The sequence below is a fragment of the Hyla sarda genome, chromosome 9, assembly GCF_029499605.1.
Source record: "Hyla sarda isolate aHylSar1 chromosome 9, aHylSar1.hap1, whole genome shotgun sequence".
Classification (NCBI taxonomy): domain Eukaryota; kingdom Metazoa; phylum Chordata; class Amphibia; order Anura; family Hylidae; genus Hyla; species Hyla sarda.
Genome location: NC_079197.1, coordinates 124,568,218 through 124,591,926, shown reverse-complemented (window position 1 = coordinate 124,591,926; position 23,709 = coordinate 124,568,218). Strand labels below are relative to the sequence as shown.

General features: G+C 44.7%; 1 protein-coding gene across 3 annotated transcripts in view; it reads right to left on the bottom strand.

The window, feature by feature from the left end:
* ARHGEF6 (Rac/Cdc42 guanine nucleotide exchange factor 6) overlaps positions 1–23,709 on the bottom strand; it is a 213,081-nt gene that overhangs the window by 19,459 nt on the left and 169,913 nt on the right. For all 3 annotated transcript variants that reach the window (XM_056540316.1, XM_056540318.1, XM_056540319.1), the window contains 3 exons: positions 16,495–16,588; positions 13,886–13,975; positions 5,038–5,137 (listed from right to left, as the gene is read on the bottom strand). In XM_056540316.1, coding sequence (XP_056396291.1) covers positions 5,038–5,137; positions 13,886–13,975; positions 16,495–16,588 — 284 coding nt within the window. The remainder of the gene's footprint in view (positions 1–5,037; positions 5,138–13,885; positions 13,976–16,494; positions 16,589–23,709) is intronic.

Here is a 23,709-nt window from a genome sequence, read left to right as displayed (position 1 = left end):
CAATGCTCAGAAGAGAAGGAGTCATATTTGGCTTTTTGAGAGCAAATTTTGCTCGGGGGCATGTCGCATTTAGGAAGCCCCTATGGTGCCAGGACAGCAAAAAAAAAATACACATGGCATACCATTTTGGAAACTAGACCCCTTGTGGAACGTAACAAGAAATAAAGTGAGCCTTAATACCCCACAGGGGTTTCACGACTTTTGCATACGTATAAAAAATAATAAAAAAAATCACTAAAAGGTGTGTTTCCCCCCCCAAATTTCACATTTTTGCAAGGGTTAATAGCAGAAAATACCCCCCAAAATTTGTAACCACATCTCTTCTGAGTATGGAGGTACCCCATAAGTTGACCTGAAGTGCACTACGGGCGAACTACAATGCTCAGAAGAGAAGGAGTCATATTTGGCTTTTTGAGAGCAAATTTTGCTCAGGGGGCATGTCGCATTTAGGAAGCCCCTATGGTGCCAGGACAGCAAAATAACCCCCACATGGCATATCATTTTGGAAACTAGACCCCTTGAGGAACGTAAGAAGGCGTAAAGTGAGCATTTACCCCCCACTGGTGTTTGTCATATCTTTGGAACAGTGGGCTGTACAACATTTTTAATTTGCACAGCCCACTCTTCCAAAGATCTGTCAGACACCTGTGGGGTGTAAATTCTCACTGCACCCCTCATTACATTCCGTGAGGGGTGTAGTTTCCGAAATGGGGTCACATGTGTTTTTTTTTTTTTTTTTGCGTTTGTCAAAACCGCTGTAACAATCAGCCACCCCTGTGCAAATCACCTCAAATGTACATGGCGCACTCTCCCTTCTGGGCCTTGTTGTGCGCCCCCAGAGCACTTTGCGCCCACATATGGGGTATCTCCGTACTCGGGAGAAATTGCGTTACAAATTTTGGGGGGCTTTTTTCCCCTTTACCGCTTGTCAAAATGAAAAGTATAGGACAACACCAGCATGTTAGTGTAAAAAAAAAATAAACTTTTTACACTAACATGCTGGTGTAGACCCCAACTTCACCTTTTCATAGGGGTGAAAGGAGAAAAAGACCCCCAAGATTTGTTAGTCAATTTCTCCCGAGTACGGCGATACCCCATATGTGGCCCTAAACTGTTGCCTTGAAATACGACAGGGCTCCAAAGTGAGAGCGCCATGCGCATTTGAGGCCTGAATTAGGGATTTGCATAGGGGTGGACATAGGGGTATTCTACGCCAGTGATTCCCAAACAGGGTGCCTCCAGCTGTTGCAAAACTCCCAGCATGCCTGGACAGTCAACGGCTGTCCGGCAATACTGGGAGTTGTTGTTTTGCAACAGCTGGAGGCTCCATTTTGGAAAGAGTGGCGTACCAGGCGGTTTTCATTTTTATTGGGAAGGGAGGGGGGCTGTGTAGGGATATGTGTATATGTAGTGTTTTTTACTTTTTATTTTATTTTGTGTTAGTGTAGTGTAGTGTTTTTAGGGTACAGTCACACGGGCGGGGGGTTACAGCGAGTTTGAGCTGCCGCGCAAAATTTGCTGCATTGCAAACTTGCAGCCCGATACTCACTGTAAGCCCCTGCCCATGTGAATGTACCCTGTACATTCACAGGGGGGGGGACCTCCAGCTGTTGCAAAACTACTACTCCCAGCATGCCTGAGAATGTTTGGGAGTTGTGGTTTTGCAACAGCTGGAGGCACACGGGTTGGGAAACACTGAGTTAGGAAACAATGTTTCCCAACCAGTGTGCCTCCAGCTGTTGCAAAACCACAACTCCCAAACATTCTCAGGCATGCTGGGAGTAGTAGTTCGGCAACATCTTTAGAGCCAGATGTTGCCGAACTACAACTCCCAGCATGCTTGGAGTTGTAGTTTTGCAACATCTGGAGGACTATTTTGCAGACCACTAATACAGTGGTTCCCAATCTGTGCCCTTCCAGATGTTGCAAAACTACAACTCCCGGTATGCCAAAACTGTCCAGCCATGCTGGGAGTTGTAGTTCTGCAACATTTGAAGGGCCAGATGTTACAGAACTACAACTCCCAGCATGCCTGGACAGTAAGGGCATGCTGAGGATGTGTAGTTTTGCAACATCTGGAAGGGCACATAGGTCCAAAAACTGTGGACCTCCAGATGTTGCAAAACTGCAACTCCCAGCATGCCCAGACGCCAAGGGCTGTCTGGGCATGCTGGGAGTTGTAGTTTACAGGGTCCTATTACAGCAATTCATGTCGCTTGACGGCCCGACCGCGGCTGAAGATCTACTCACCTGTCGCCGCCGCCGTCTTCATCGTCTGGATCCGGGTCTTCAGGGACGAGGTAAGTACCGGGGCCGGTCCCCAGCACTCCCCCGTCCCCCGCCGCGTCCTCCGGTCTTCCTCCCGTCCTCTCCGGACTTTCAGGGGCCGGGCAGGGCGGGAGGAAGTAACCGCCCCCCCTCCTGCGATTGGTCGGTTAACTAACCGACAGATCGCAGGGGATCGGAGGAGGTGGCAGGTTTACCACCTCGCTCCGATACTTCAGCATGGTCCTGGCTGTCTGTGACAGCCGGGATCATGCGAAATTACCGGGCGGTCGGGTCCCAGAGACCCGATCAGCCCGGTATCGCCGCAGATCGCAAGGGCGATTTCCCTTGCGATTTGCGCCGATCGCCGACATGGGGGGCCTACATGGCCCCCCTCGGCGTTTGCCCTGGATGCCTGCTGAAGGATTTCAGCAGGCATCCAGTTCCGATCTCTGCCCGGCGAGCGGCAGAGACCGGAAAACGCCAGGACGTACGGGGACGTCCTGGGTCCTTAAGGCCCAGGGTGCGGGGACGTCCCCGTACGTCCTGGGTCCTTAAGAGGTTAATGAGGGTCCGATTATCCAGGTCTGCCACTGGTAAAGGTCCGAGCAAAGCACTGAGGCCTGATTCACACCTAGTGGCCGCAGTGCCATGAAGGAAATAGGTAAAAAGGCTGAAGTCGGGAGGATGTAAATGTACTGTTTCCTGTATTTTCTGAATACTACCAGAGACTATACTCCTGATACTCCTGAATAAAATACTGCTACATGCTGTACCCCTGAATATAATACTACTTCACACTGTACCCCTGAATATAATACTGCCACACACTGTACACCTGAATATAATACTGCTACACGCTGTACCCCTGAATATAATACTGCTGCACACTGTAACCCTGAATATAATACTGCCACACACTGTACCCCGGAATACTGCCACATACTATACCCCTGAATATATGACTGAAGAACACTGTGCCCCTGAATATAATACTGCCGCAACCTATGCCCCTGAATATATTACTGCAGCATGCTATGCCCCTGAATATATTACTGCCACACAGTGTGCCCCTGAATATATTACTGCAGCATGCTGTGCCCCCAAATACAGTATATTACTGCTGCACGCTGTACCCCTGAATATAATACAGCCACACGCTGTGCCCTTGAATATTACTGCAGCATGCTGTGCCCCCGAATATTACTGCAGTATGCTGTGCACCTGAATATATTACTGCAGTATGCTGTGCCCCTGAATATATTACTTCAGTATGCTGTGCCCCTGAATATATTACTGCAGTATGCTGTGCCCCTGAATATATTACTGCAGTATGCTGTGCCCCTGAATATATTACTGCAGTATGCTGTGCCCCGGAATATATAACTGCCGCACGCTGTGCCCCTGAATATATTACTGCCACACGCTATGCCCCTAATATATTAAATTCATATGCTGTGCTCCAGGTATATTACTGCCACACGCTGTGCCTCAGGTATATTTCTGCCACTTGGTATGCCCCTGGTATAGTACTGCCACACGCTATACCCCTGGTATAGTACTGCCACACGCTATATCCCTGGTATAGTACTGCCACATGCTATATTCCTGGTATAGTGCTGCCACACGCTATATCCCTGGTATATTACTGCCACACAATATGCCCCCAAATATAATTTTAACACACACTGTGCCATGTACCGACTAATTATACCATAAAACAATTAATGATGCCACTGTGCCCCCCAGAATAAATGATGCCACCTTTCCCCCCAGAATAAACAATGCCACTGTGCACCCCCAGAATAAACGATGCCACCGTGCCCCCCAGAATAAACTATGCCACCGTGACCCCCAGAATAAATGATGCCACCGTGACCCCCAAAATAAATGATGCCACTGTGACCCCCAAAATAAATGATGCCACCGTGCCCGCCAGAATAAATGATGCCACCGTGCCCCGCAGAATATATGAAGTCACTGCGCCCCCAGAATAAATTAAGTCACCATGCCACCACATAAACTGTGTCACTGTGACTCTTCAGCTGCTGCAAATTACAACTCCCATTATGCACAGACAGACTGTAATAATGGGAGTTGTAGTTCTGTAACCTGGAGAGTCACAGGTGTCACAGAATGACTGCTCACCTGACAGCATAGGCTCCCCGTCCCAGGTCTCACGCTGCTCCGGCCTCTTCTAGTCAGGCCTGGCCAGAGCAGATGATGAAGGTAGCGCTAATCGCGCCGCCTGCATCACAAGAAAAGCGCCGGGCAAGGAGCACAGTGCTCCCTCGCTCCGGCCGCGGCTATTCATTTGTATTGGTGAGTTAAGACACCTATACAAATGAAGGAGGGGAGAGCAGCAGGTGGTCCACATGACTGGCGACCGCGGTCCGGATCTGTATCGCGGTCCGCCAGTTGAGTATGCCTGCTCTATGGTGTTGCTCCATTGGCCCATAATTTGTATACACTCCCTCCCTTTTTATTGCTATTAATAAAGATTGGATTTGATTTTATGTTTACAAGTGACTCCCATTTTAACTTTGTTAGTTTAGTGGTGTTTATGTCATGGAGGTCACATCTAGATGCCTTCTGTAATTTTTTGGGGGGTGCATTTTATGCTATTATGCATTAACACAGTGACTTACATTTCCTAATAATTCTCTCTTCTCATTTGCTTGTTTTTTTGGAGATACAGTACATGTTGTTCTGTACCAGTTCACTGTATTCCAATAAGGTAATCCCCTATTATCCAGGTAAAGAACAACTTACTTTTCCTCAGGGACAGTTTGCCCATTGCTCCTCATGTCATCAATGATTAGATTCTCATCCTCAAGTAACATGACCTGTGGAGCAGAATCTTTGCGGGTACCTGTAACAGAATAACAAGTGAGTCATGGTCAAATACAATTGTATAGAAACATACCTTCCAACTACATTTCTTTTCTATTATCTGCCGTTTTCTGGATTCTAGTCATTAGGTTATCATTAAAGCTTATCTGTCATATTAAAGAACAAATAATGCTTAGATAAGTTACTCACTAGGTCATTTCTTTACATATCTTTTTTCATGTGTCTAGCTTCTGTATGTGGCTCACAAATCCATCTGTTCTGCTGCTCACTCATTCTGACATTCACTGCTCAGGAAGGGGCATGTCTGAGGCAAGCACTGAGCCCCACCCTCACTCACCATGCATTCACTTCCTCCCTGAGTCTGTTGTGCTGGGTCTCTTTATCCAATCACTGCAGGCTGCTCTGTAACCTCTTCGCTCTGTTTTCAGACAGGAGTCTGATAGACAGGACAGGAGTAAGTACAGAGGAGTGAGCACTAGACTCTTCCTCACTTACTGGACTTTGTCCATGCCTGTACTTCAGCTGGGACAAAGATGATGCTGCAACTAGGAAGGATTATGGGGTGGAGATTTATCCAACCTGAGTAGAGGAAGAGTGGTGCAGTTGCCCATAGCAACCAATCAGATTGCTTCTTTCATTTGTACTAGGGCCTCTGAAAAATGAAAGAAGCAATATGATTGGTTGCTATAGGCAACTGCACCACTTTCTACACAGGTTTTGATAAATCTCCTATTTTCTGGGTGGTATGGGGACCTCTAGTGATTTGCCGGTAAAGTCTACAGGAATCCAAACAACCCGAAACATTACATCTGCTGTTTCATGGAATTGAAGATTGACATCCTTTGAGGACTTTTACTGAGTCTGCGCGCAGGGGAACCCGCCTTCTCGTGCTGCTTATATACTGCAAACAGTCCTCCTATCCCGACCTCCTATCCCGACCTCCTATCCCGACCTCCTATCTCGACCTCCTATCCCGACCCCCTATCCCGACCCCCTATCCCGACCATCCCGTCCTCCTATCTTGACCTCCTATCTCAACCTCCTATCCTGTCCTATCTCGACCTCATATCACATCCTCCTAACTCGACCTCCTATCTTGACCATCCCGTCCTCCTATCCCGTCCTCCTATATCGACCTCCTATACCCCGACCTCCTATCCCGTCCTCCTATCCCGTCCTCCTATCCCGTCCTCCTATCCCGACTTCCTATACCGTCCTCCTATCCCGACCATCCCGTCCTCCTATCTCGACCTCCTATACCCCGACCTCCTATACCCCGACCTCCTATCCCGACCTGTAATATGCGTACCAGGTATTGAAATATCTCCAGCCATACGGAAGTTATGTGGGAACATACATTTACCATTGATTTGGGACTTTAAACAAAAACCCGACCCTCACAAATGGGGGTAGTTAAGGGTTAAATTAACTATCCTATATTTTAAGTGAACATATAAGTAACATGTGACCAAGTATTATCGAAATATCTCCAGCCGTTTGGAAGTTATGCAGTAACATATTTCCCATAAACAACCCCTTTTTCACCCCTTTAAGGGTGGGATTTCAAAAAATCCTTTCTTATAAAAACAACACCTGTGCAAAAATTCAGGTTTCTAGGTCCAAGGGTTTAGGCTGGGCGTTGATGAGTCAGTGAGTCAGGTCTTCTCCTTTTATATATAAGATGTATATATATATATATATGTATGCATGTTCCCTATGGACTTATAAACTGCTCAACCGATTTTGATTACATTTTCAGGGAAACTATAGTATAGTCTGAGGATGGTTTCTGTAATATTTGGCTGCGATCGAACGAGGGGGACGTGACACTGCTGATATAAGAGAAAACTATGATTCGTCATAGAAGCTTTCAAAAAGAAAATCTGTGTTGCCCATAGCAACCAATCAAAGCGCAGCTTTCATTTTACCTCAGCAGTATAACAAATAGCAGCAAATCACAACTCCGCTTTCATTTTACCTCAGCAGTATAAGAAATGGCAGCCAATCGCAGCGCAGCTTTCAGTTTACCTCAACAGTATAAGAATTGGCAGCGCAACTTTCAGTTTACCTTGACAGTATAAGAAATAAAAGATGAGCTGTGATTGGTTGCTATTAGCAACAACAATTACAGGGGAACTCAGTGATGTGAGTCTATGTAAAAATAGATGTATGTATGTATGTATGTTCCCTATGGACGTCAAACCGCTCAACCGATTTTGATTACATTTTCAGGGAAACTACAGTATAGTCTGAGGATTGTTTCTGTGAATTTTGGTTGTGATCAGATGAGGGGGCATGACAACTACTAGACCGAATTTGATAACATTTTGAAGTATACGTGCTGTGCAAGTGAGACAGACTGTGATTGTGTGAAGTCACAATATACTCAACAATGCCACTAAAAAAAATTTCAATTGGATGAAAACATCCAAAGCAACGAGAATGAGGGGAAAAAAAGAGCCGATGAAATGGAAGAACAACACGAATCTCGACTTGACCAAAACCGAGACAGAGCATGAACATCAAGAGCCGCTGAAACGTAGAAACAACGCAAATCTCAGCTTGAGCAAAATTGCGACAGAGAATCAATTATCCAACAGAATTTTTTAATTAGTTGGAGCCAGCTGGAATGCCACCACACATTTTGACATTAAGGATTACCGGTGATGCTCATTCAAAATTTGAACGCGCCAAAACTGTGCAACGGAACAAGACTGGTTATCAAAAAATTTACATCAAATCTGATCGAGGCAAAAATCATCAGCGGCAAATTCAAAGCGGAAGACGTGCCGATTCCGCAAATACTGATTATTGCCAACGATTTACCTTTCGAGTTCAAGCATCTTCAATTCCCTTTGCATCTTGCCTTCGCGATTACCATCAACAAAGCACAAGGACAATAATTAACTATTGCTGGATTGAATTTTGAAAATTCATGTTTTTCACATGGCCAGTTGTATGTTGCTTGCTCGCGAGTTGGCACACCAAAAATGTATTCATTTATACACCAAATAAAACCCCCAAAAATATTGTGTATCCATTAGCATTACAATAAAATAAAATTGAATTCACAGTTGACGTTAAATATGTGTCTTTTCTTGGGTGCAGCAACGTGTGCCGGGTACTGCTAGTCATATATAACGTTTTTGATTCTGACAGTGCCCATGTAGAGAAGAATGAAAGACGAGTGCATGAGATGACTGTCATCCCAACGGCCAAAAGGAGCAATGCATCATTGTGGAATTGCTTTTTACTAAAGCCAATTTACCATAGTTGTCTTTTATTTCTAGTCCAACCATAAGTTCTGTGAATGAAGAGATTGTGTTGGCAGCCCACACAGTTCAGTATTTTTGTACTGAAAATATTTCAACACAGAACTGCTATGTAGTAGTAGGATATTGTGATGGAGAATACACTTGCATAGATGTAAAGCTTTTGCACACAGCTCACATTGTAAAAGTTACATTTTTGTGGCAGAAGAGCTATTGATTTAGAGATATTCTTGTTTTCTAGCCCACACAGGAAGCAACAAGATTAACATCTCTCACGTGCATATTTAGAAACTTTCTCTGACTTAACCCATCCAATTTCACGTCTCTAAGACCATATTCACAAAATAATACAAAAATAACAAGAAACATTTTTATAGAAAGAAATTTGCCACTAACCTAACAATAGTTCATAGATATGTCTAGTTAGAACGTACACTCACACAAGCAAAAAAAAACTTCTTTTTAAACGAAAAAAAAAAAACAGCTATTCCACAATTTGCTTAAATTTTTTTTTTAACTGTGTATACCATACACTATAAATAAGATGTTTTCTCATTTTTTATACATTTAAAAAAAAAAAAAATATTTGACTTTGTGTCCCATATTCCACGACCCATAACATTTATATTTGTCACCAATATAACTGTATGATGAATAAAAATTTTGCCGGAGACGCCATAGTATTTATTGGTATCATTTTGGGGCTAATGGGATTTTTGGGTTATTTCTTTACCAATAAAACAGCAATTCTGTTTCATTTCTAGGCATACACTGTTCTTATACACAGCAGATCAAGCTGTGGGGGCTCTGATGGGTTTACAGAGACAGCCCCCTCACACTATAAAATTATTTCAATACTGATGGGTGAAGCGGCTGGGATCTGAGTCAAATGGTCATTCCCATCTCAACAGTTATGCCATAAATGCCTAAGAGATTAAAGGGGTTCTCCGGTGCTTAAACATCTTATCCCCTATCCAAAGGAAAGGGGATAAGATGCCTGATCGCGGGAGTCCCGCCGCTGGGGACCCCCGGGATCATGCACGCGGCACCCAGTTTGTAATCAGTCCCCGGCGCCTACAGGGCGGGCGGCGTGTGACGTCACGCCTGCTCCGGCGTGTGATGTCACGCTCCGCCCCGCAATGCAAGCCCACCTCTGTGACTTGAACCCACGTCTAAAATGGCATCCAGTACATGGCTCTGTACAGCCTGGTTGTGATGGGCAGACGTGGCCAGGATTATTACAGTTTGCCATTTACTTACCTACATTAGAAGTTAATGTAAGTTATGAAGACAGCATTGTTTGCTGTGGCAGCATAGAGACAGGCCCCAGAGGTGCAGTGCAAAAGATGTCTGGATTGGAATATCCTTTTAAGGATCCACTATTTGTTCATCCAGCAACCAGCAGGAGAATTTCCAAACTGCCTGCTGCTGTATTGGTGCCTTACCCTATTCATTACAATAAGCCGAATGAAGTCAACTAGATACTCGGCTCATTTTCTGACCATATCTGGCGTTTCACCAGGAATGAAAACCGCAGCAGACCATAGTGTGGTATGGTCTGGATCTGACAGCAGGTGGTTTTGAAATGTTCCCACCAGATCCGGCTGCTGGATGCACAAATCGCGGTGTGCATGCACCGTAAGGGTGCATTCACACCACAATTCTTTCATACGGTGACTGGATCATAGTATACCACGGTTTTCAATCCGGTCACAAAACCAGATACAGGGCAAAAATGAGACGACCGAAGTCACTAACTCCAGTTGGCTCAATCAAATGAATGAAATGCAGACCAGGTACGGCTGGGATACGGAAGCACCCGGTTTTCACATCTCCCAGCCGGATCCGGTCACCATATGAAAGAATTGTGGTGTGAATGCACCCTAACTCTGACCCTAACACCCAAACCCAATGCAGCAGGATGTCAGCTGCATGTTATATTCAAATGAATTGTGTGTCAATAACAGACAATAAAGGGTTTCTATACTTACAACTAGGGATCGACCGATTATCGGTATGGCCGATATTATCGGCCGATAATCACGATTTTGGGCATTATCGGTATCGGCAATTACCTTGCCGATAAGCCGATAATGCCCCGACCCACCGCACCACGTAAGCCCCCCCGACCCACCGCACCGCGTCGCACCCCCCACCGTAGTGCTGGGCGGTATACTGTATTGATTTTTGCCCATACCGCTATACCGGTCGGGCCCCTCCCCCACCCTCCGAGTCAATAAAAAAAATTAAACTTACCCGTAATGGGGGTGGTCCGGGCCATCCATCCTTCCTTCCTGTAGTGTCCGGCGGCATTCCGGGTGGAGGGTGAAGCGGTCCGGGCTGTCCTTCTCCGGGGGTCATCTTCTCCACTCCGGGCAGGCTCCGGCCTAGTACGCTGCATAGACGCCGCTACGCCGTGATGTCAGGTGCGTCGCTGCGCACGGGCGTCACTGCGCAGCGGCGTCTATGCAGCGTACCAGGCCGGAGCCTGCCCGGAGTGGAGAAGATGACGCCCGGGGAAGAAGGACAGCCCGGACCGGTTCACCCTCCACCCGGAATGCCGCCGGACACTACAGGAAGGAAGGATGGCCCGGACCACCCGGACAGGCAGGGTGAGAGAAGCGGATGGTGGCGGCGGCCTATGGCACCGCAAAAGCCACTGCAGTGCATTGATTTAAAGCGCCCGCTTTAAATCAATGATTTGCAGCGATGTCGAGGGGGGATAAATAGCCGATAACTTATACCGGAATATCGGTATAAGTTATCGGCTATCGGCCCCAACCTCCACAGATTATCGGTATCGGCCCTAAAAAATCTATATCGGTCGATTCCTACTTACAACCATTTACAGTAAAGCTCCATGTTCACCCTGAGGTATGTGAACAGAATTTCCATTCGCAGGATTCCACGAGCTGAGAATCTATCTGGCGGCTGCTGCCAAAATACTTTGGCGGTAGGACTGCGCTGCCTTGCGCTGTCTCCACTGACGGCAATGCAGTTCAGCACAAAGAATGAACATGTTTTTTCTTTGTGCACATCAATTTTAGTGGCAGAATTGTCCGCTGCTGAAATTCCGCAATGAGAACCGCAGAAGACCCATTCACACTAACGTTAGGGGCACACACCGCGGCATTGTGTACCAATTCCTCATTGTGAACATACCCTTACTAAGGCACAAGTTGTAGCAATAGTACATATCAAGCTTGTCTGCCTAGATGGGACAGTACCGCTACTACTAAAAAGCAATCCTTGGCTGATGCTGGATGCCTAACCCTAATGGCAATGATTCTCTCATAAATCATTTTCTTGCTCCTGCTTCAACGGGTTTCACCATAACAGTTTAGGTCATCAGAGAGCTGGTATATACAGGATAAAACAGCAAATCTGTACCCCTAGTAGATTGTCATGTTACCAGCTGCCAGCTACTGGAAGCATGCACACTTCAAAGCAATAACCCCACCACATATTAAATTATATATTAGAATGTCAGACTCCTCGCTGATACATGCTTCAACAGTCAGTCTATATCAAACTCCTAGCACTGACACAGCGATCAAAGCAGCACAAAGGTCACTGTCAAGGGAAACAAACTCTTGTTTATATTGACTTGTGTTGACCCACAGATCACTGCCAGACATGGAAAAGAATACAGCCTCCCAATCAAGATTCGGAGAGCACTTCAAGCTCCTCTCCTTGTTGCCTCCCAATCAACCCTTAGTCCTCTATGCACATTGCACTGCTGTTAGCCATTAGTCCCCTGTTGGCCCCATATGCATTGTAGCTACACAATTAATATGAATGCTTTATTATATTTTTTAAACATTGCATTTTATGAATGGATTAGTTTGCCTCAATAGCTTGGGCACTGTCAGATTCAAAATCGTTATGTATCATGTACATCTAGACAAACAATCTTTCTAATATACTTCATAAAGAAATTTTAATTCCTTTTTTATAAAAATCATGGCTTACATAAAAAAATACAATGCAGAACATAATTCTGTCCAGATATAGCATAATCCTTGTCATAGCTGAAGCACAGGTAAGGTGGACAAAATTCAGTAAGTGAGGGCAGGACTAGCACTTCTCTGTGCTTACTGCTGTCCTATCAGATTGCAGCATGAAAACAGAAAATAGGGGGTTACAGAGCAGGCTGCAGTGATTGGATGAATCTGCTGTGCCAGCAGATTAAGGGAGGAAGATGAGTCATGCAGAGTGAGGACACGCCCCAACCAGCACAGAGTGACAAACAAAGTGAGCAACAGAAAGAAGGTATTTGGGAGAGAAATATAGGTGCTAAGCACAAAAATTATATGTATGTGATTAGGATTAGGTACGGAGTAACATATAAAAAAATTTTGTGGGCTATGACACATAAGCTTTAAAATGGTACTCAAGTGGAAAACTTTTTTTTTTTTTTTTTTTAAATCAGCTGGTGCCAGAAAGTGAAACAGATTTGTAATTACTTCAATTTAAAAATCTTAACCCTTTCAGGTGTATCAGCTGCTGTATTCTCCAGAGGAAGTTATTTTCTTTTTGAATTTCTTTTCTGTCTGACCACAGCGCTCTCTGCTAAAACTTCTGTCCATGTCAGGAACTGTCCAGAGCAGCATAGGTTTGCTATGGGGATTTGCTCCTACTCTGGACAGTTCCTGACATGGACAGAGGTGTCAGCAGAGAGCACTGTGGTCAGACAGAAAATAAATTCAAAAAGAAATTAACTTCTTGTGGAGAATACAGCAGCTGATAAGTACTGGAAGGATTAAGGTTTTTAAATAGAAGTAATTTACAAATCTGTTTAACTTTCTGGCACAAGTTGATTTAAAAAAAAAAAAATTCCACAGGAGTACCCCTTTAATTCTGCCCCATTCCTAGGTATAAACAATCATTTATTAAATGGATCAAGAATATGACATGGATAAAGAATACAGTCATACAAAATACAGTGACAGCATTAATTCAGATCTTAGCCTCGAAATAAAGACAAACACTGCTGTAACCTCACAGAACAATAGAACAAAGTCTATTATGAAATTATAAAAAAAATACTGCACAATTAATTATTAAAGACTCATTGCATTGTATCAAAATAGAATATAGCTTAAGAAAAAATACAAACGCTACTGTGACATCATGAATTTAGAACAAGGCAACTAAGACAAACACAATAGTTATGACCTATGAGAAAATGAGAAAACAATCTCTAGGTAAAGACACAAGTTCTCGTTTATGAAAATAGTAAGACTGTCTTTTCTGCCCATAGTAACCAATCACAGCAGAGCTTTGATTTCTTAAAACGCCTTTCCAAAATGAAAGCTGAACTCTTATTGGTTGCTATGGGCAAGAAAAGACAGTTTTATTGTTAGGCAGTGTTTATAAATAAGACCGTCTAATGTGATATTATTAAACTAGAGCAAATGTTATTAATGACTACACAGGTGACATGACAAAAGTGATCAGTGATAATGAAGAAGCACACAATAATGTCCACCTACCCGAACTAAGGCTTTGGTGAAAGCCAGCTCCTGTGCAATATGCCTCAATCACTCTGAGGATCTGTGCGTCTTCTTCTAAAGCTACAGTGCCTGCAAGGATAAGCAGAATAATACATCTCCATGCATATAGAATCAATCTATTGGAGGTTTACATTTTAAACATTTTAGAGATGATAAATAATAGCTTAGCACAGTTTGGACTCATGAAGGAAATCCAAGTATTCATTTAGCTCAGTAAAACCTAAAGGCCTTGGGGGGAGCCATAGGTACCAGTTCCAAAGCTCAGTGCTTAGCAGTAGACCACAGCGTGAAACTCTTGGAGTAGCAGCTTTTGATGTTCAGTTGATCAGCTAAATATCACATACTCCCAAAATTAAAATGAAAAACATCATGTTAAACCTGTTATTTGTTTGCTACAAAGTTGTGTTCATACAGCAGTCAGCATTGGGCCTGACGCGCTGGGGGTTTGTTAACCCTAACGTGGCCAGAGCTGAGTTCCAGAGCGCTGGACAGCTCCTGAAGGTTTGCTATGACAGTGTTTCCCAACCAGGGTGCCTCCTGCTGTTGCAAAACTACAACTCCCAGCATGCCCAGACACCCGTAGGCTGTCTGGGCTTGCTGGGAGTTGTAGTTTTGCAACAGCTGGAGGCACCCTGGTTGGGAAACACTGCCATAGCAAACCTTCAGGAGCTGTCCAACGCTCCGGGACTCACCTCTGGCCAGGTTAGGGTTAACAATCCTCCAGCGCGTCAGGCCCGATGCTGACATCACTATGGCACATGTGCAGATGAACCCCCGGAGCGAGGACCAACCACGCATGCGCCCATCACGGCATCCGATTCGCCTAAAGCAGCCCAATCCGCATTCAGCTTAGAAGAAGCTGAAAGTAAGGAGGGTGCGCGCTGATGACGACAGAGGTTTCCGTCGCGCGGGAGGCGGGCACGTATGGAGCGAGGGGCAGGCCGGCCTCCAACACACCACCCTCCACGGTGACGTCCCGATGGCAAGATGGCGGCGGAAGAAAAGAAAAAAAGTGGTCGAGGCTAGGCAGGAAGCAAATGAAGAAACCAGCTTCCGGGTCTGGAAAAAAGGTAAGTAAAACACCACATACAGAACCGTTAGCAACATGAAAAAAGCCATAATAACATATAGCCACAGAACTAACTAACTGCCAAAAGTAGGTTAAGGCAGTGGAGAACCCCTTTAAGGGCAGGAGGGGTGTTAGGAAATATAATCTGAGTTAGTTTAGAAAATATGGTTTGATGACAGGTACTCTTTAAACTACCAGGGGTAGAGCCCATCTGTCATGCTGATATATGAGCACCCACAATCCCAGCTGTAAAAAGATGGTGGGCTAGAAGCTCTCTTTAAGGAAATATGCAGTGAAAACAATGTATCCCCTATCCACAGATGTCCTTTAATGACCACCATGAAATAGACTGGGCAATAGTGTGGGTGAACATGAGTCCAACGAGGGGTCACTTACTTAAATATGTCCAGTAGGTCCTGAGATATGTCCCCCAGAAGATCCTCCGCTAAATTCACTGAATCGCACAAAGGGGGCGTGGCTTTGCCGACTGAATTTACATATTCATTGTTGGTGACTCCCCTTCACTAGAATATGGAGTCATTGAATATGTAAATTGAGCTGACTGAGCCCAGCCTCCTGTGCACAACTTACTGAATTTAGCAAAGGATCCCCTGGGGGGAGATATCTAAAGACCTACTGGACTTATTTAGGTATGTGACCCCTTATTGGACTCCTGTTCACCCACACTATAACGCAGTGTATTGGGTTTAGTGTGGGTAAACAGGCTGACCGTTTTCCCGTAGGAGGTTAACACAACAAGTTAAGTAATAGCATGCACATTTTGAGACCATTCTTCAGCGTTTGACTCTCCATTGGCACATGTTGTTGTGTAGCGTTTGCCCCGGATGATGGCTGTTCAAAAATACAGTCTTTGTTCTATATCTTCTAGCATGCAGTCTCCAAAAAATTACTAAAGGGATCTGAGCTCTTGTTTCCTCATTAAATGAAATATGCTCTAGTATGAATTGCATTTGAATATCTGCAAATTCACAGTAGGCAGTAAGATCTAACTGTACATCACAGCTGTCAATGCTTTTATGCTGGTGACTATCTTGACTGTCTAAACTTGAATAACATCAGATGTTGTATTTGCATATGAACAGATATGCTTACTTAAGTCTGCTTTGCATAGCCCATAGTGACCGCTCTCCCCTGTATTAGGCAACGTTATGAAAGAATCATATACTTGCTAGCCAGCATTTTGTAATAATAACATTGCTTTTCTTTCTTGCATAATGAGAAACGTTCAGAACTTGCAGAAATGTCTCAAAGTAGTTCAGCCATTTATTTCAGCTTGCCCCAATACTTGTTTGGGTCTGGTGCACATCAAAAGACAGAAAATCGGGTAAACAGATCATGGTAGATTCTAGGGCTACGGCCTCCTCGGCAGTTTCAATGGCATTACATTTTCTATTTTCATAGGCAGAACATGCACAGAAATGAACAGAAACCAAACTTGCAGAACAGTTATACCAACATCAGAGAAAACTACTGGTAAAAAAACAAAACCGCAACATACTTTTCCTAAAGGCAGAGTCATCGTCAGATGCTTTCCTTTCAGGTTTTCGCTTAGGAAGGAATTTCTTGACATTTTTAGGGCTTTTGCTGGAATCCTGCAAAAAGGTTTCAAGAATTAAGAAACAGACATTTAGTCTCCAATTATTCATTCAATGTGATGTGTGAAGTGTTAAAGCGCAGATAGAAAAAGGGTAAGATCTGACAAGCTAAGCGATGCTTTAAGGACATTACTTGTAGTAGGCGAGAAGCCTGCACTCTCTAACAATTCAGAGGATTTCTCAAGTTTTATGTACATATTCTTTAACCATTGTATAAAGTTAAAACAGGTGTTTCAGACTATACACTGGGATACTGGAAAAAAGTTATTCCAATGTATATCGCGGCATATCCATTGTAGGCCCATTGACTTAAATGTGGGAAAGTGTTGTAGACTATATTATAGAGTCTGACAAAAATGATACATTATGGCTTTCAAAATTCTTATATAAAAAAAGCGTGCATTAAGCATATATGTAGGCTGCATTATGGTATTAAGAACTACTGGGATACCATTTTTTTTTTTTTTTTTTAAGTAAAGAAATAATATATAATCACAAAAGAAAAGAAAAAATCCGGCACTCTCTCTTTAATCCTAGTAGGTGATACATGCAGTAATGGGATGAGTGTTTGCAGTTAGGTTTGGTCCTGTGAGTGGTGCTACACGCTGAACAATAGAGAGCATAATGGAATCACATAAAGAAGGAAGCGGAGCAACTCACCCAGGCGGAAGGTGGAACGGGGGAATCAGGCGTCGGGCCACAGCCATATCGCACTTTATGGTGCTTTGTCAGGCCCCTGCGACCTTGCAGGGGCCTGACATAGCACCATAAGGTGCGATACGGCTGTGGCCCGACGCCTGATTCCCTCGTTCCACCTTCCGCCTCCCCGCTTCTACGTCGCTTGATCGTGACTTGACAAGCTATATCATCTTTGACCGGGTGAGTTGCTCTGCTTCCTTCTTTATGTGATTCCAAAGAAATAACAATATTTACTAAAGTTGTAAGTAGCAATGTAATTGTGTAGAATGTTGGAATGTTCCTAAAATATGGTGCAGAGGTGTTGGTTAGGCCACATTGTCAACAGTTGTCATGTAAAACCACTAGCAAACTGCAGGTTGCTGGTTATGGTTTATAGCTTGCCAATTCAAGTGCCATTTAAAGAAAAGCCATTGCCCATCACCCTACTTAAGACATTGCTATTGCAACGAAACATGTAGGGGGTTTGTGTTGTTTAATTTTTAATAAAGTGGATTAGTGTGCTAGTAATTCTGCAGGCTATGAGGACCTTAAAAATACTTAACTAGAGCATATGCCCAGTGACCTTAAGCACATAGGTGACTTATAGCACATAGGGGGCTTGTACCACACTTAATCGCAGTTTTAAAGAGTGTGACAAACATTATATATTTAATTAAGGAACTCAATAAAAGTGAATTTTTAGGGGTAGGGATATATATTAAGGGTTTTGTTTTGACCCCCAGCATTTTGCCTGTGGTCCAGTTGCTCATTTAAAGAACAGGATGTCAAAACAGTCTTTCTTGTACTAAATCTGCAAGAAATTTTAAAAGCTATGCATCCTGTATCTTATCAAAATGCTCAACCAATGGGTAATTCTGAGAATATTTTGGAATTGTCCTTTAGTTTACTCCGATATATATCACAAAATGGGTTGAAGCAAGAGCTGCCTTTTAAAGGGAATGGGTCATAAGAAAATGGCCTTTGGTTTAAATTGAGTTTTCATGTTAAACAAGAATTTGGGGGGATTTTTTTTCAAATTTTTTTCATTTTACTATCTAGATTAAAAAATAATTTGGAAACCTTGCAGTTTTTATTTTGGCCATTAAGCTTTACAATAGGCTGATACTTTCTGTTCTGTAAAGAAAAGTTTTCATCAATCTCCTCCATGTCATCAAAGGCAGGATTACAATGAAAGGTGTCAGGACATTCACAATAGGTGATTGTCACTGCTTCTCTCCTTGCACGCACAGGTTACAGAGTATTCCAGTTTATGTTTTCCTATTTGGCTGCTGTAAAGCATATCTACAAATGCAGTTTACACAGCAGAGTAGAAGCACAGGCAATATGGTTGTCCCAACATAATAATGTACAAATAAATAATATAAAATGATACACCTTTTCAATTTACTGTTTTAGTATCTGACTCTAATCAGTAAAAAAAAAAAAAAAAAAAGAAAGAAAAAGAAGAATAGGTAACATATTCCCTTAACATTCCCTAAACTTTTTTTTTTAACAGAATTTGGAAGAGATCCTTCACTGCAGGATCCATGGTTTATAGACAACATTAAACAGGACCTGTACCATTCAGATGAATTGGTGACACTACTGGGCATTCTCTGAGACCTTTTCCGTGGTCATTCTACAAGGGATGGGGATGCTGATGTCTGCTGTGAATGCTGGTGGAACCATTGTTATCTATATACTGGTGTCACCATGCACTGTAGTCTTCTCTGATGAAGAAAGGCAATACTGGAAAATTATTTGTACAGAACAGGAAGTCTTAGCTTATTTTTAAGCATAGTGGCTAGAAAGGGATCTAAAAGATTTCAAAATTATTTTAAAATAGATTGTAAAGTGAACAATTAGAAAAAACATCACCAAAAATTCTTTAAACATATGATTAACATAATCACATGATTTAAACAATAGTACATTTTTTGATGAAACATTTGCTTTAAAGGTTGGGTTCACAGTAATGAAAACTAAAATATTGCAATTTAATAGATACAAAGGAGCAAAAAAGTATTTAGTCAGCCACCAATTATGCAAGTTATCCCACTTAAAAAGATGAGAGAGGCCTGTAATTTTCATCATAGGCATACCTCAACTAAAGATGAGCAATTTTTTGAAAAAATCAGATTGACATGCAGATTAGAGGCATCGCTATTAGAATCACTGTCATAGACAGCACAATGACACAGCCTGGAGGTGGCATCAGTATAAGGAGACCATATAGTGGCTGTATGACACAGCGTGGAGGTGGCGGCAGCATGAAGAGACCATATAGTGCATGAATGACCCAGACTGGAGGTGGCGGCAGCATGAGGAGACCACATAGTAGCTGAATGACACAGCCTGGAGTTTGGAGCAGCATGAGGAGACCATATAGTGGCTGAATGACACAGCGTGGAGTTGGCGGCAGCAAGAGAAGACCAGATAGTGGCTGAATGACACCACCTTGAGTTGGCGGCAGAATGAGGAGACCATATAGTGGCTTAATGACATGGCCTGGAGTTGACAGCAGCATGAGGAGACCATATAGTGGCTGAATGACACAGTGTGGAGTTGGCGGCAGCATGAGAAGATCAGATAGTGGCTGAACAACACCACCTGGAGTTGGCGGCAGCATGAGGAGACCATATCGTGGCTGAATGACAGGGCCTGGAGTTGGCAGCAGCATGAGGAGACCATATAGTTGCAGAATGAGACAGCCTGGAGGTGGCAGCAGCATGAGGAGAACATATGGTGGCAGAAGGAGACAACCTTGAGCTGGCATCAGCACGAGGAGAACATATGGTGGCAGTATGAGACAGCCTGGAGGTGGCATCAGCAGTGGGGATGAGCGAATTGAATCTGACAAATCCGAGTTCGTTACGAATTTCAGGAAAAATTTGATTTGCAAACAAATGTGAATATTGCCGAAATTCAATCACGCAAATCGCTTCACAAAACTCCATTTAGTGTGATCCAGGCTCCAGGGCATCTAAAATGGCGGATCCACATGTGAGGACATGGGGCAAGGAATCCTTGGAAGGCGAGAACAAGGGTAGGCGGGATGACCCTAACCACATGCAACATGCAGCCTATCAGCAGCCAGGAACCCCTGTGATGTCGCAGCCCTATATAATCGTCAGCCTTCTTGTGGCCAGTCACTTCAGCCTTTTATTGCAGAGAGATAGAGGGGACAGACAGCGCTGTGTGTTGCACAGAAAAGCATTTTTCCAGCAGCGATTCACTTCCCAGTCACATCAGTGTTCTGTTGCACAGAGAGAGAGGGACAGAGAGCAGTGTCTGTTGCACAGAAAAGCATTTTAACAGCAGAGATTCACCTCCCAGTCACAACAGTGTTCTATTACAGAAAGGTACAGAGAGCAGTGTGCTGCACAGTGTGTTCCACAGAACAGCAATTATTCACCTAAATCCTGCCTAGAAGCACTGATAGAAAAGGGAGTGAGACAGAGAAAAAGTGCAGTTTTGGGTGTATTACACAGCTGATGTTGTACACAAATACTTTTTTAAGCGTATTGGTGAGCACTGTCCTCCCCTCATAAGTGCATACCACATACGTACATCCAAAGGGTGTACTGTTCCTGTTAAAGTCTTAAGAGCCTAGATACTGTGAAAGGCCAGCCATAAGTACACACTGTCTGGTGTTGTACACAAAAACTGTTTTAAGCGTAGTGGAATGTATTGTACTCCCCTCATATACGCACTAAGAATGACAGGCAGAGAAGTGCCAGGAGTGGCAGAGGCCTAAATTCATCAGGCAGAGGTCGCAGCAGACTACGGGCTAGTGGCAGCAGGAGTCGCAGCGAGAGGCAAGAGCTGCCAGTATCAGCTAGCGGTTGTGTCTCGACCATCAACCCATCTGCCGTCATCGATTGGTTAACATGGTCATCCACTTCATCACAAGTGACATCTGATACCCCCAATCAACAATTGGTGGGTTCCTCAGACACAACCCTCAGTTGGCATTGCCCGGAAGCAGTCCCTATACTCCCATTGCCTCTGTCCTATGCTGTTCCCTCCCCCACAGAAGTATCTTATGCTGTGGGTTCAGCTCCACTATTTAGTGAGGACGATCTAGAGGACAGTCAGCAGCTACTGCCCAGCCAAGAAGTGGAGGAGACATCCGCCGTTTCCTCCACTAGGCGGGCAAGTAGTGATGAGGAGAGTGGCTTGGGAGGTGGTGTTGCGAGCGTTCAGGTTCCTGAAGCAGACACTGTTGAGGAACCTGATGAGGACATCAGTGACGTGCTGACACAACTCGATGATGAAGCCGATCGCACTTGGGAGCCGGGTGCAGAAGGGGCTTCATCATCATCAGGAGAAGAGGGTTGGAGGTTGCCCATGAGGCAGCAGCAGAGCCAGCAAGGTGGTAGCATGGTTGGCAGTCAGCATGGTGTCAGAAGTGGAAAGTCTGGAGCCAAACATGCCCGGGGTAGACCACCTGCTTCGTGGCAGCCTACCTTCCCAGGAGGTAGTGAAACATGGGTTCCTGGAGTCAGCAGCAGTAGCAGTCAATCAGTGCGGACTGTTGGTGGGAAAATCAGCTACTCAGCGGTGTGGCAGTTTTTCATCAAGCATCCGGAGAAGGTTAACGTGCAAGATGTGTCAGCAGAAGGGGACGCGTGGCCAGGGTCCCAATGTTGGCACCACGGACCTGCGTCAACATATGCAGTGTCACTATAAAGCGGTCTGGGAGAACCGTGGTTCCGATGTGGTCATCCAGCCTGCTACATCACCCAGTGGCACGCCACTCCCTGTTTCAACCAGCCAAGGCTCCACCACCTCAGCCGAAAGGAGCTGTGTGTCAAATCCATCTTCTGTCGCTCCAGATGCTCCTGCTCCTCCTACTTCGAGTCAGTCATTCCGCCAGCAATCCATCAGCAAAGCCATGTCCAAGAGACAACAGTATGTGCCCACTCGTCCAACAGTGCAGAAGCTGAATGTGCTCCTGTCCAAGTTGCTTGTGCTGCAGTCCCTCCCTTTTCAAGTGGATAGTGGTGGATAGTCCCAAGCCATAATTTCTTTCCAAAGAAGGCAGTACCAGCCCTGCACAATTTTGTGGAACAGAAGGTGGGCCAGTCCTTGAGCCTGTCTGTGTGTACCAAAGTGCACGGCAGCGCCGACGTTTGGAGCTGTAACTACGGTCAGGGACAATGCATGTCCTTTATGGCCGACTGGATGAATGTAGTTCCTGCACAGACACAAAAGCAACTTTGACAGGTCACGCCGCTTCCGCCTCCACGCTCTCAGGCCGTTGGTCCTGTGACAGTGTGCAACTCCTCCTCCTCATGCTCCCCCGTGTCATCAGTCTCCACTGCACGGACAAGTCTCAGAGCCTCTACAGCATACCATGTGTGCAGGGCATGGCGGTGTCACGCTGTTCTTCACATGGTTTGCCTTGGCGTACGGAGTCACACAGTGGAGGAACTGCTAAAAGTCATTCATGAAGAAAATGAATCATGGCTTACTCCACAAAAACTGGAAATGGGAACTATGGTGAATGACAACGGGAAGAACATCTTGTCTGTGCTGCGACAAGGAAGCCTGACACAAGCGCCCTGCATGGCTGCATCTAGGCTGCATCATTCAGCCACTATATGGTCTCCTCATGCTGCCGCCAACTCCAGGTTGTGTTATTCAGCCACTATATGGTCTCCTCATGCTGTCACCAACTCCAGGCTGTGTCATTCAGCCACTATATGTTCCCCTCATGCTGCCGCCACCTCCACGCTGTGTCATTCAGCCACTATATGGTCTCCTCATGCTTCTGCCACCTCCAGGCTGTGCCATTCAGCCACTATATGGTCTTCTCATGCTGCCGCCAACTCCAGGCTATGTCATTAAGCCACTATATGTTCCCCTCACGCTGTCGCCACCTCCACGCTGTGTCATTCAGCCACTATATGGTCTCCTCATGCTTCTGCCATCTCCAGGCTGTGCCATTCAGCCACTATATGGTCTTCTCATGCTGCCGCCAACTCCAGGCTGTGTCATTAATCCACTATATGGTATCCTCATGCTGCCGCAAACTCCAAGCTGTGTCATTTAGACACTATATGTTCTCCTCATGCTGCCCTCACCTCCATGCTGTGTCATTCAGCTACTAGATGGTCTTCTCATGCTTCTACCATCTCCAGGCTGTGTTATTTAGCAACTATATATTCTCCTCATGATGCCGCAAATTCCAGGCTGTGTCATTCAGCCACTATATGTTCTCCTCATGCTGCCGCCACCTCCACGCTGTGTCATTCAGCCACTGTATGTCTCCTCATACTGATGCCATCTCCCGGCTCTGTCATTGTGCCGCTCTGTGACAGTGATTCTCATAGCGACGCATCTGATCTGCATGTCATACTGAATGACAGTATTATTTCACTAACCCAGCACACACCCTATGCCTGTTACAGCAAGGCAAAGTGTTCTTCACCCCT